Source organism: Leptosomus discolor, chromosome 14 (genome assembly GCF_034619465.1).
Source record: "Leptosomus discolor isolate bLepDis1 chromosome 14, bLepDis1.hap2, whole genome shotgun sequence".
NCBI lineage: Eukaryota > Metazoa > Chordata > Aves > Leptosomiformes > Leptosomidae > Leptosomus > Leptosomus discolor.
Window position 1 is genome coordinate 1,447,284 of NC_141404.1, and position 13,572 is coordinate 1,460,855.

Below are 13,572 nucleotides of genomic sequence, written 5' to 3' on the forward strand. Positions count from 1 at the left end.
AGAGAAATGTTTTCACGGCTTTTTCAGGGCTGAGTTCTCAAAGCAACAGCGCCGCAACCCTAACTCGCGGCGTCGGTGCGTGCCGACGGCCCGGCCGGCTGTCCGCGCTGCGCAGACCGCGACGAGCAGAGCTGCGCGCGGGTCGTTGCCGCGCGTGGTGCAGGTCTGAGCTCCTGCCGCGTGGCAAACCAGGCCCCTCGCGGCACCGGAGCGCCGTGGTGGCACACCGGTGTTCCCCGCGGCGTGGGGGTGGCCAGGCGGGCACCGAGAGAGCCAGGAAGCAGCACTGAGCGCAACGGGGAGCGAAACCCTCCGGCTGAGTTTCGCTGCCCCGATCGACGGAAATGTGGAGACAAAACAGGTATCGGCAGCAGAGAACATTCAGGGAGACAGCGAGGGGATCTCCGCCGTAGTGACCTGCGGCCACAAAATCCTGAGCGTGAATGAATTCTGTGCCGTGGGTGAGGTAGGACCAGGCATTGCCTTGCTGCCCACCGAGCCCCAGTTCCTCCCAGCACCCCGGTTTCGGGATGGTACCAGACCCTGCTCCAGGGCTCAAGTACTTACTCGTAGGCTTCTGCGTCCCGAAGTGCAGCTCCAGGTCGAGGTATTTGACCATATCGCTCAGCTTGTCGTAGTCCGAGTCTTCCCCGAGCTGCAGGAGGAGGAAGAGTCAGGAGCCGTGCTGGCGCAGGGGACGCCCGACACTGCCCACCTGCGCTGGGCCACCTCCCCTCTGCCCCCCGCTAGGCTCCGTGTCCCCAGAAGAAACCGGGACAGGTTGATGGCACCGCGCTGTAACTGGAGAGGCAGCCACCGTAAACCCTGGGCAGAAACCAGAGCCTGCTGAACCGTTCACCTCTGCGGAGGCAGTTTCTACGCAAGTCGCCGAGCCCGTCTGGTGGGACCTGTTCTCATCCAGAAGAAAGGAAGAAACCCGGAGATTCACCCCACCAGCTTCTCCTCCCACCCTGCCGCTGGTGGCACCTCCTGGCAGATTCATTTAGCCTCTGACACGGCTGGAATCCTACAGGGCATTACTGCTCCTCATGTGCTGCTTGGGCATGATTGCTTTATGGAAGGACAGAGCGGGAATTCCAGAAACTCGGGGAATTTTTTGCATACAAAAAAAAAAATCACTGGGAAGAAGCATCTTGTTTTCCAGAGTGCCAGGGAGAGGGACCTGCAGGGTGGGTGCCTGTGGGACTGGAAGATGCTCCCACAGCTCCCCTCTGGCTGCTCAGGGCATGAAGGATATGGCGCATCGGAACACGTTCATCGCCAGGAGAGCTGCAGGGGCTGGCAGTTACACTCCAGGGAGGCCAGCTTCTCCTTGCAGGGACTCGAATCCGCCTCCAGAGTTCTGCCTCTCTTCAAGTCCATGATGCCAAAGGATTATCATGTCTAGTCTCACTCCTTGCCTCTGCTTTCCTCCCCTACCTCGGTGTTCTCCTCATCACTCCGCTTTCAACCCTCCTCAACAGTTTTCCAGGGATAAAACCTCCTACAGCTGCAGAATGTGTCTGCAGGCAGCTCCTGCCTATGTCAATTCATAGAGAGCAGGAAAGAAAGTGCTCCCCAGCACGCTGCAGGAAAAAAACTAACCGCGCTTCAGGTGCTTTCCAGAGCCTCTTCTCATCCCAGCAGTTTTGGTCCAGGTAATTAAAAGGATGAAAAGAAATAAGAGACTTTCTGTAACACGGCATCTTCAGCGTTCATTCCCTTGGCCAAGGTATGGACTGTGTGGCCTGACAAGAGGTTGGGATGTGATGCTCCAGGGAGGGGACAGAGCTCTGGGCAGGGAGGAGGGCAGTGCCCACGGATGCTCCTGCCGACCCACACAGGCAACCGCCCCCCCCAGCCCGCGGTTCGGACCCTCGCCCCGCTCCCGGGCCGTACCTGCCCCCAGATGGTCCCTTCCGAGTTCTCCACCTGCTCCCACCGCAGCCTCTTGACGCTCATGTGGTTGGACTCGCTCCTGCGGTGCAGCAGCCCCCGGTGCAGGGGGGGTGCGCAGGGCACCGGGGGGGGCGGCGGGGGGGGCGGCGGGGGCGGGATGGGGTGCAGGTGGCTGATGAGGGATTTGGGGGCAGGCGACGTGCTGGCCTTGGTGGCCTCCACCTTGGTGGGGACGGTCTGAGGGTCGTGGAACTGCAGGGGAGGGGGTGGCGGCGGGGGGCTGAGCGGCGGCGGGGGGATGTGGTCCGAGAGGGTGGAGTAGGTCAGGGAGCTGCCCTCGTCGCTGCTGCTGATGTACTCGCTGCTGCTGACGTCGTTGGTGACGTAGCTGCCCTGGTCATCGTGGAAACTCATCTGGGCGAGGGAGAGAGCAGGGGCTGAAGGTGGCACCTACCTCATCCTCCGCCCACCCAACCCTCGGAGGGGGGTCCTGCCCCCGAGCTGTGCAGCCCTTGCCCCCCTCTGCCACCTGCAGAGCCCCAAAGTGTGTCCCCAGAGGCTCTGCACCGCCCCCCCCAGGGCGGCGCAGCCTCCACGATGGATGGCTCCACCACCAGGGCAGCAGCCGAAGCCACCGAGCCGCCCCCGCGCCACGCTCACCTCCTCGTAGTCGTTCTCGGGGGTGAGGAAATCGTCCACGATGGTGACCCGGTGTCCCAGCTGCTCGCTGAGGGCGTCCAGGAATCGGTCGGTGTCGCGGCTGCGCGGGGGCCTGGAGAAGGTGAAGAGCTTCTTCCGTCGCGACAGAGGGCTGAGCGAGTAGTCCCGGTGCTTGGGGGACGGGGCTGGGCTGCTGTCGAGGCTGACGTAGGGGTTGGACTCGGTGCTGCTCGGGGAAGCCACGCTGCTGTGCAGGCGGTAGTAGCACTGCTGGGAGGTCAGAGGGTCGCTCGGCCACGAGATCGCCATCCCCGCCTTGCGAGCACCTGCGGGACAGAGCACTGCCGAGGGGGGTCCCGCACCGGGCGCTCCCCGCAGCCCCCCACCCACGGGCTGCGACGAGCGCCAGCACCACGCTGGATGCGGCGGGAGATAACGGAGCAGCCTGCGGGGAGGAGAGATCCCCCGGGGCAGTGCTCTGTGCTGGTGTCCTGCGGCATCTGCCATCCCCCCTGCTCCGCTGCCCTCCTGCAGATGCAGCTTTGCAGGAGCCGTTGCCGGGCTCGCACGTGGCGCCGTCGCTGCTTCGTTATCAAATGGCACCAAGGGACAGACGTCTTCTCCTCCGCCTGCCTGGCCAGCACCATCCACCTGAGACACCCCCCCCCCCCCCCCCCCAAACTGCCTCTCTCACGCCGTGGGAAGCCGGACGGTACCTGCAGCGTGTGGCAGCTCTGGGGCAGGAGGCGATGCTCTGTGCAGGGCAGCGTTGCCCATCTTGCCAGCAAAGCTGCCGATCAGGCGGTTTTCTAGTTCTGCGTAGACAGCCGACATCTGAAAAAAAAAAAATAAAAGGGTAAAGAGCTTCTGCCGGTGCCCAAATCGAGATGGGGCTTGCGGAGCCCCCAGAGCCCTGCCACGTCCTGGGGACAGGAGAGCCACCACAGACCCGCCAGCCCCCAGTCTCTTGCTCTTTGAAGGAGCGCTTCAGCCCAACCCAGGGCTCCTCTGCCTTCTCGGAAGCTCCCTGAGAGCCGCTCACTCACAAGGCTGCGGGGAGACGCTGACGGACACCAGCCTTGTTAAAGCTGACTGATTGCCCAGGGAAGTGATACCAGAGAGGAGCTCTGAGGCAGGGATGTTGTCGGCCACCAGCAGGTATTTACATCCAGACACATCCTTCCCCCGTTCCCTTTTTTCCTGCTTTCCTGCGCTAGCATGAAAGGACTCAAGTTGTCGACCCTCCCTATGAACACAACGCTCCCCCCGCTCATTGGCAAAGCTCTTCCCAGAGGTTTGTCCCCCCTCCCCATCCCCGTGAGGTCGCACCATTTTGGGGTTGGGTGTCTCCGGGAGGGACGTGCCGTCGCCAGCCTGTCTCTCTCCAGGGATCAGGCGAACCGGGACCTCCACGGTGTCGCTCTGGCCTGCCGGGGAAGGAAGAGACAAACCGGTCAGGAGCCCCTTCTCCTGCCTCTGCCCCAACAGTCCTGACCCATCAAGGTCTCCCCGTCCCCTGCTGGGACCCGGGGCCGTCCTCCCTGCCCAGGCACACAGCGAAGCACCAGGAGCTTCCGGGGCTGGGGGTCCCGAGGGACCGATGCAGGGCAGCCGATGCGAAACAGGGAACGTCTCACTGCGGGTTTCCCGGGGCGGCAGCAGGAATCACCCAGCAATGAAGCAGGACATGTGCTAGAAAAAATCCCCCTATGCCTTGCCCTTTCCCTCTCCGTATTCCGTTTCTTTCTCTACAAGACGAGGATGTTATTTATCTCTCAGCCTACCCAACAGGTAGATTTGGAGGCTGCCTACAAATCCTCAGCACCAGAGCAGTGCTGCGGCTGCGGCGGGGTTCGTGTGTTCCTCAGGAGCGCTGCACCCGGGGGGACAGTGCCGAGCGGGGAGTTTCCATCACAGCATTTCACGGGATGAGACATTATCCAGGGCACGTGTGGGAGTTTGCCCCATGTCAAGAACTCTCCAGACATCGAGACGCCGCAGTGCTGTGGGTGTTTCTTTTTTTCTTGGTACCTTTTCCTTCAGCCTCCCTGGGAGGTGCTGGACACCAGGACAGCCGGGGTCACCACACGTGGCAGCCGAGGCTGCAGTTCCCCAGATCTGGTCCTTTCGGTCACAGATGCCCAGGCAGCACCGGCCGCTGTTTCCCCTGGGAGTTTGATGGTGTCCAAGAAAGTTCACAAGGAACCTAGAAACTGTGCCCCCCAGAAGGGAGGGCTCAGACCAGCAGGATCCGTTCACGTCTGAGCCGTGGAAGGGATGGGAAACAAGGTGCAGCCTCAGCCCAAGTGGCCTCTTATCGAACTGCTTATGTCAACTGGATTTCCAGTCACAGCCTCTGTGCCGGCTCTATGCTGACCTCTATCTTCTCCCGTGCTTAGGAATAGGTCAGGATTTTGGCTTGGGGCCGAGCACCACACTACAGGCGCAACCACCAAGACCCAGCACCCTCCTCCCCGCAGCGGGAACCCCAGCGCAGCCCCCAGTCACCCACCTGCTGCCCCCCCTTCCTCGGGGTGGGGGGTTCGAAGGCTTCCCCGGCACAAGGAGGCCCCTCGGACGGAGCTGCGGTAGCGGTCCTCAGCGTCTGGCTCAGCTGCAGCAGAAAACACCCTTTGTAAAGCATGGCCGGTGCGTGCCGGACCCCGCAGCACCCCTGTTCCCCCTCGCCGTGACGCGGGGCTCCCCCAGACCCGTCAGACTTGCAGCTGCTTTGTCCCCCCCAGGGGGCCGCTCACCCCATCCTCCCCTGTGGCCCCGGGGAGCGGAGCAAGCTACGAACGCTCCCGCCAGCACAGGCGGGGGGATGGATGCCCAAAGACAGGACATGCAATTGCTTTTTCCAGCAGGGTTGGCATCCACCAGCTTATGGTGCACGTGAAACTCCAGCCCTGAGCTAGGCTGGTGCAGAGGGACCCCGCTAACACCTTCCTGCCCTCGGGGGACAAGATGGGAGCGGGGGCCAGCACCGAAACGCTGCCCAAAAGAGCCACGTTGTCTGATGGATTGGTCCGTGTGCAGCTCAGTGCGGCAGCTCGGAGAGGCTCAGACTTAGCGCAGGATGAAGATACCAGAGCATCAGTCTCCATGGTATCCGACAGCCATCAAACACACAAACATCAGAGATCGCCACTGAGTTTGGAAGAAGCCCCGACGAAGGACTAACCCAAATTCAGAGATCTCCGGCCGCTGTGCTTCCACGCACGGACACACAGATCATGCGCCAGAACAACCAGAACTTCACGTGGTCAGAGATTGCCCCTTTCACCCGAGAAGCTGAAAGGAGCCAGGGACCAGCCTGTGAACCAGGGACAACAGTGTGAAACAGCCCGGGCCTGGGAGATTGACTCCCGTGCTTTCCTCCTCTGCCAGCACCTGGGATACCTGCTTTGTATTCCGGAAATATCGCTGCAAGCTGCGAACGTATCCGCTTCCCTCTGAGGTCTTTTAGAGTTTATAGACTCATTTTAGCGTCTACATTCTTGGGAATATACCACACGTTAGGTAGGCTGGGCAATGATTCTGCACACACAAAAGCAGTGGTAATTGAGAGTGCAAATTAGGTGAGCAAATACCCAACGGGTTTCCATGTTGAGCAGTATTTGCGCCAGGACTTCGAGCTGTTTCTCCCTGCGAGGGGAAAGGCTGTGCTAAAATAACTGTGTTCCTCCAAAAGTCTCCCTTCAGCCAACACCTTTTTACCTACACCGAGTCTAAAATAAACACACGCAACGCAAATAGCTTAGAAAGGAAGAATCTGAAAGCGATTACAAAGCCCAAAGCCAAAGATTAAGCCATTTCACTCCAAATTTGCCCTCACTTTTCTGCTGTCTGACTGCAGAGCCCACAATCCTCAGCAAACCACAGCTGGTTTTTGTGTGGCCGCATCCCCAGGTGACGGCGAGGGGAGAGGGGGAGCAGGGAGGAGGACAATCGCCAACCGCCTTCCGAGTCTTTTGGGGAGAGCAGCGCTCCCGGGCGGGCGCAGCGCTGCCAGAGGAGCCGTGCTCCCCACCTCCTCTAACCGCGGGTACCTGCGCACCCCTGACTGCTGGAGACACCCCGAGGGACACTGCTGTCACCCCTTATTTTGCCTCTCCGATCTGAACGCTGCCCCTAAACCAGCTATTTCCTTTCAGGACCTTCTAACCTCTAACAACCCAAGGATCTTCCAAAAGCCTTTGCTCCCAGGGACAACCTCCCAGGTGCTGCCTCTCCTCTCAACGCAGAGTTCCCTTCCAAAACTACGTGGCTCCGTCGTGCAGAAAAGGTAACTCCTGCCTGACCCTTACAGATCAACCTCATCGCTAACAGGAGCTGGAAACTCCTCCACGCTGCTCTGCAGCCCGTGTGGGCAGGAGCCAGGCAGGGCAGAGCCGCAGCCGCTGCCCCCGGGGAGAGCTGGCTGCTCCCTCGCCGCCCCAGCTTGCTCCCAGCACGGTGGACCGAGGTTCCCAGGGACCTGGTGGGACCCGGTGTGTCCGTGACGGAGCGCAGGGGCTTTCCTCTCACCTGCCAAGGACTTGTAACCAAGAAACCTGGCAATCTTTTGCTGGCAGTGCTCCTGCTCTTCATACGTCAGCAGCTGGTAGATAAACTGCCAAATGACTTGCTTGGCCGGTGTGTCCAGCACCGGGTACACATCCACAATGAGAGTGTCAATATTCCTGCAAAATGGGAAAGAGAGGGCTGGGCAGCGAGCGCATCCCCACGGCACAGCCCCACCGCGCCGCTTCCCTGGGCTCCCAGCCTGCCTGCCCCTGGGTCTCCGCTGCCAGGCTTGTCCCTGAGCTTTTGGCACAAATGGATCGTTTCGGAGGAGCGGTGCCGGGCTGCGAACAGGGGACCGAGCCCTTTGGGAAGTGGAGTTGGGCAGCTGGTGCTAACGGGGAGAGCAAACTCCCAGGGACCAGCAGCACCTGCCCACCAGGTATAAAACCCTGTTTGTGAGTCAGGCAGGGTGTGTGGGGAGTAAGAGGGGTGGAGGAAAACCTTGGAAAGACCTGAATTTTAGCCAGCAGCAGGTAAGCAGGGTCAGGGAGAAAGGCATTGGAGAGGGTGGGGGGGCTGGCAGCCTCGCTGGGCTGAGGGCTTGTGTTGGCTCTGCAGCGTGTGGAGGTGGTGAGGGGGCTGTTGAGAACAGTAGGGCTGAGCACCCGGTTCAGCGAGGAGGATAAAGCAGCCTGGGGAAGGAGGGCTGTCCTGGGTCAGAGAGCTAAAGTCAGGCTGCTCTTCTGCTGAGAAACTGAGGCAGAGATGATGGGTTAAAGCCCCCTGTGACTGTTGCATCCTTCATGTGGCAGTAACAGCAAGAACCTCTCTTAAAGAGCTGGAAGGAGGTTGCACACGTACGAACAACTCTGTTGTCTTGATGTTCATCCAATAGAGCAATTGATACCCAAGGAGCAGGGACGAGGCACGCAGGGGAGAGCTGAAGGGTGAAGAGGCTCAGGTGCTGCAAGGAATTAATTAATGAAGTGACCTGGGGGGGTGGTCCTCAGAGGCCAGTAGGGATGAGAAGCAGTAGGAGCCACTAGTGCTTCCCAGAAGTCACCTGCTAAGTTTCTCCCTAGTTTTGGGCTAATTCGCCTTTTCTGTAGAGCTGGATGCAGCCCTTGGCTGTCAGAAGCCTATTTCCCATTCAGAAAAGTCAAAGTATTGCGGATGAGCTGCTCTGCCCTGCGAAGGCACTGCTCCTCCCAGAGCAGGGCTGTCCTGACTCCATCGCCCGTGTTTGCTGCTGGGAAATGCTGGTTTCTGCGTGCTGTGCTGGGGAGCAACGTAAACTTAGTGTTTGGGGAATTCCCCCCCGTTGTGGGAGCAGTTAAGAGGCCCCAGCTGCTCATCTGGGACAGGCTTGCAATTAGGTCATGGTGAATTGCTGTTAAATGGAGGGGTGGCCTCTGCGCCGAGCCAGCCGGGGGCAAAATGAGATGGCTGGAGGAGAGGATGGGCCTGCTGGTGACCCTGCTCTGGGGTGGGCAGCAGTGGCAGACCCCCATAAAACGCTGCTGCAAAACCAAGCAACGTGTGCTGCCCTGCACTGGGAGGGGAATCTGGGGACTTAATTCACGATACTCGGTTTCCCACCCTTGCGCCTCTGAGCAAGAGCAAATACCCCCCTAGGACTGAGTCCCGTTTCCCAGCTGCAGACCCTGGGGGCTGGATCTGCTCCCACAGCTGCCGCTCCTGGGGCTGGAATGCCCATCTGGGGAGCCCCGTAGGAGCAGTGCAGTCTCGGGAGAGCGCAAAGCAAGGATTTCTGCTTTGCCAGGGCAGCGTTAGCGACCGCTGGTTCACTCAGCTGGTGCTGGGGGGGGTTTGCAGCTGTGCCTCCCCCAGCACCCGCGGGTACCGAGGCAGCCCAGCCTCCCGGCAGGCAGGGGGATGCTGCGGGGTGGTGCAGCCCTCGGCCCGAGCCGTGGCGCACAGGGGCAGCGCCACAGCTTTGTACTCCATAGTTCCTATTCTTTCTTACCCTCAGCAACCTGAAAACTGAGGGCTTTACTGCATTTCCTTGGCAAACTGAGGATTCAGGTCCTCTGGTCCTCCAGACTTCACACCAGCAGGCTGCTGCACCGTTGCCTGCAGGACCTGGCTCCCGAGGAGCAGCCCGGCTCGGTCGGCTCAGCAGCTGCGGGAAGAGGCAGCAAGCGCCTCCCAGCACCCCGAGGGATGGCTCATTCACCGTGGTGCAGAAAGGTTAAAGATCAAGGGCAGAAAACAAGGTCACTATTGAAAGTCTCGAGTCTGCCAGGGGATCGGTCTCGACCCTCGCAGCAGGGCGGGGAGGACGTGCTCCATTGAGGGACGAAGGCTCTGCCAGCCCCAGCCGTTCCTGCGCTGCCACCGAGGGAGTGCTGCAGCCAAGATGGTGAGAAGATGAGGATGAAGCGCGGCGAGATCTACTGAAAGAGGTGGAACAGGATCTGTAGCCATCAGGGACGGCCAGACAGCAAGGGAGCCCGCACTGTGAGGGACCAAGGTCACTTTGAGGGATTAAGGGGTGACCGAATGAACCTCAGAAGTTAATAGGTCTGCCCCCAACTTGGGCAGGACACCTGGTGAGAGCTGAGCAGGGGAATACCCAGCTGGGGAAACCAGAGAACAGGCTGAGAGCAGAGCTGAGTGCCGACAGCCTCGCAGCTGAGGTCTGCCCTCTGCCTGGAGACCTGCTCTGACACGGGCATCGCCGCCAGCGCTAGAGGAATGGAGCTGCGAAGGAGTTACCGATGTTGGAAGAAGCCCTCCAGCGCTTTGCAGATGGTATAGCGCTCAGGTGGAGTCAGCAGGTGCTCCAGCTGCTGGGTGAAGGTCCTTCCTTGAATCTTGATGCTAGAGGGGAGTATCTCTGCGACCCACTGCAGGGAGGTGAGGGCGGAGGAGGTGCTCGGGGAGTCGGCAGAGTCAGAGTCTGCAAGGCGCGGGTAGAAAGAAAAAAGAAAATTCAACAGACAAAGGGTCTTAACCACAGGTTAAAAGGCTTGTCCCAAAACCCTGGGGACAGCCGGGCCAGCTGCGCCTGTGCGCATCGGGTGCTCCATGGAAATACAAGTCCTGACATGCTGATACGGACGTCGTTACCCCGGCAAAACCAGATTTCGGTCACTGGAATGGTGACAAAGTGAAGTGGCTCATCTAGAGCTGTGACTGCCCCTGCCTTCCACGCTCTGGACCAGCTGCTCTGGAGCTGCTGGCTGTTCCAGTAGGTCCATGGACCTGCTGGAGACGAGCAGGGGTGTTTTGTCTGGGGCGCTCTCTGGGACCTATCTCTTCAACCGTGCTGCTTCCCCGCTTTCTGTGAACACACGCAGCTGATATTCCTTCTCTGGCTCTCTAAAGCCTCTGCTCAAGTTCCAAAGCACTCCATGATGATCATTGCCTTCCAAAGCGGCATCAGTCGAGGGTCACCTGTGAGCAAACTGCAGCATTCGCTTTGCTGTGCTCATCTGCGCGGGTCCCTGTGCCGCCTCTGCGGTGAGCGCAGGGCGATACGCCCAGGAGGAGGGACCTGACCGAGGCTGCGGGATGCGCTTATCCACACAGGAACACGGCCAAGGTAGTGGGAGCAAAAAACTCCATCTTTTCTTGGTTTCTTTGGGGGGCAGTGAAGCCGTTTGGGCACCACTGGCTCTGTACTGCGAAGCAGTGAGGTGCTCGGTTTCGTTTGTAGCGCACAAACGAGCTGGTCTCACAAGGGCTCCTAACGTGAAGCTCAGGAGAGCCCACGGCTGCTCTGGAGGGAAGAGCCGGTCCCTAATTCCTGGGTCTACGCACTGCGGAGCAGCACCCCAACAATGCAGCAGCCCCCCTGCCTCCGCACAGCTTCGGGAACGCAGCAGCGACTGCGCCCTGCCCTGGGCTGCGGTCCTGCCCCTCCGCTGAAGTCCTGCTGACGACCGCCCGCGTTGCCCCCGATACCCTCGCGTCCCGCCGACTCGCTCGCCAGCAGCAAGCTAAATAATTCATCAGGGCAGCAGTTACTGTGAGCAGCACGGGCCGTACCCCGCCGCGGGGTTTGCACAGCGAGCGCGGAGGCACAGGGTTGGGTTACTCCGGTCAAGTACACGGCACAGCCTGCGCGTAACGGGCAGTGGCAAGGGCTATCAAGGGCGATGAGACAGGAGAGGATGAACCCTTCTGGAGAGCAGCCAAGCCTGAGATTAAGCATGATCCCAGAAAGCGAGCAGCCGTGTGCCCCGGCGGGAGGAGCAGCCCTCCGGGCAGCGCGTTAAACCTGCTGAGCCCGTGGAAAGTGTCCGGCAATTCCCGCCCGCGTGGGGAATTCGGGAGCCGGCACAGGCTTTCTGCTGCTCCGGGCCCTCTTCCCCCCCCCCCGCCACCGCTCTCTTACCATTGGAGAAGTTGACGATCCCCTCTTCCACCACCAAGGTGGGCATCGCCCCGCTGCCCTGCAGCATCGACACCACCTTGTCGTGGGAGCAGTTCCTGCGGGGCACAGAGAGCCCGGGTCAGAGCTGCCCGCCCGCGCGGGCGGCACCGCGGGCAGCAGGGCAGCCTGAAAGGGCGTTTGCAGCCGCCTTCGTTTGTCTCGCAAAAAGCCTCATCTCGCTGCGGGGAGCCAGGCGGTGTCGGCCCCCACGGCGGATCCCCTGGCCGCTCAGTCTTTGGCACGGAAAAGAGCCTCGAGGGAGAGCCCGAACCACCCGCAGCCAGGAGCGACCGCGGGGCACGGCCGATGAAGCCGGCGTGACTTTAACCTGCGCTCGCACCCAGGCGATGAGCTGTCGTTTGAAATGACACAGTGCTGCGGGTCTCTCCTTGCCTGTCCTGATTCTGCATGAAAAGGAAATGCAAGGTGGATGTAAAATGCATTCTTGTCGGGGGGGGAAAAAACCAAATCTTGGAGTGTCCTTGGAGAAGGGTACGGGCCAGCCTGGGACGGCGCCTGCCGAAACGCAGGCTCGGAGGACAATCTTCGACTCGGTCTCCTCTATTTTCTAGCAATGCTGCATCAGCCAGCGGTTTGCTGGATCAGCTGAAATGGGAGAACCTGAGCACTGACAGAAGCAGCATCAGATGTTTAACCTTTAAATAATTTATCACTCTCTCGTATTGTGCAGCCTCTTCTAACCCTTTGCTCTCTCTCTTTGTGCAGAAAGACCAACCTGAGGCAATATGGGCGGCTGCTGCTGCCTGGTGAGGTGCACACTCAGCTCTGGTTTGATTGCTTTTGTTGTCTGCAAATAATATACAGAGGAATTAACTTCTGGGTGGAAGTGCAATTGCCCAGGTGGTTATAAGCTTATGATCCCGTTCTGGGAGTGATTCGTGGGCTGGCTGGTGCTGCGCTCCCTTCAAAAGCAGAGCCCCAGGCGTTTAACTCGTACAGCTCAACTCACAGTGGCTCAAATCAGGGTCTGCGGGTGGGTCGCAGTCAGGACACCAGGTACATATGGGGTGTCGGGCACTGTACAGGGTTATTTGCACCGGGAAGTCAAAGAGGGCCCAGGGATGGAGCTGAAATACTACTCTTGGAGCCAGTTTTTGTAGAAGAATAGTAAAGGAGATGTCTGTGTGGGGCAAACCCCCTCGGGCACCACCTCAGCAGGCAGCTTTCAGGGAGGAGCAGCTCTCGATTCTGTGGCACAAGAGTGAACAAGGGAACACGCGTGTGCTTGGCTACCTACTGCCCCCCCGGGACCCCTTTTAAAGAGCCTCTTACCTCATGTCCAGACCGTTGAGGAACAGGATCCGGTCACCAGCTTTGAGAGCAGCCTTCTCAGCTGGGCTCCCTGCACAGGGAACAAGAGGGGCTTCAGCTGGCAGACCCCTGCCTACGGGGAGGGGTCCCAGCTCTCCGGCCCCTCTGTGGCCAGGGATGCCCCCCCCCACCCCCCAGGGCAGGGTATCTGCTGTAGCTGGATTCTTTGGGTGGGCTGGAGCCGTTCACTGGGCACAGCGATGCCAGGGCCCAGCTTGCACTGGGAACACGGGTGTGATTTCAGGCTCTTCACTGAGCGCTGACATTTTCCACCTTTCCAAACAGGGAGTGCACAAAGCCAGACCGAATTGTACCACAGGCGCTAGTTATTCCACTTTGGAAACCCCATCACTGAGCCTTGTGAAAGTCCCTTTCGCTGTTTTCTAGCAAACAGCGGGCACTTAAAATTTGTTGTTCAGACTGGAGATAAAGGTCCCTGAATCTTGTGGCTGGAGGTTTTCTTACCTGGCAGAACAGACTCGATCCACACCGGGGCATGGCCACGTAGCGTGAAGCCAAAACTTCTGTTGCCTTTATAAACTCGCACAGTTCTGCAGGTGGAAAAAGCCAATGTGAAATCAGAGCCCAGTTACTTGATTCTCATCTCCTTTCCCAGGCCCTCCAAAGCCCCGTTAGCCCAGGTACCTCTTGAGTGCCCAAGCCCTGGCTGCTCCCTGCACCCCTGCCATGTCCCCTTTGAAATGGGAGCCCCCCAAACGTGCCCTGCCCACAGGGAGGGGGGATGGAGGGAAGGTGCGGGCCGGTTTGGT

At 59.9% G+C, this 13,572-nt stretch overlaps 1 protein-coding gene across 1 annotated transcript in view; it reads right to left on the reverse strand.

Moving 5' to 3' along the window:
• The window catches only part of GRID2IP (Grid2 interacting protein), a 37,406-nt gene that overhangs the window by 7,991 nt on the left and 15,843 nt on the right, over positions 1-13,572 (reverse strand). The window contains exons 4-14 of the mRNA XM_086473085.1: positions 13,268-13,353; positions 12,764-12,833; positions 11,432-11,526; positions 9,808-9,991; positions 7,090-7,244; positions 5,072-5,173; positions 3,889-3,986; positions 3,276-3,393; positions 2,560-2,885; positions 1,900-2,313; positions 568-655 (exon numbers count right to left, since the gene is read on the reverse strand). Of these exons, the coding sequence (XP_086329211.1) occupies positions 568-655; positions 1,900-2,313; positions 2,560-2,885; positions 3,276-3,393; positions 3,889-3,986; positions 5,072-5,173; positions 7,090-7,244; positions 9,808-9,991; positions 11,432-11,526; positions 12,764-12,833; positions 13,268-13,353 (1,736 nt within the window). The remainder of the gene's footprint in view (positions 1-567; positions 656-1,899; positions 2,314-2,559; positions 2,886-3,275; positions 3,394-3,888; positions 3,987-5,071; positions 5,174-7,089; positions 7,245-9,807; positions 9,992-11,431; positions 11,527-12,763; positions 12,834-13,267; positions 13,354-13,572) is intronic.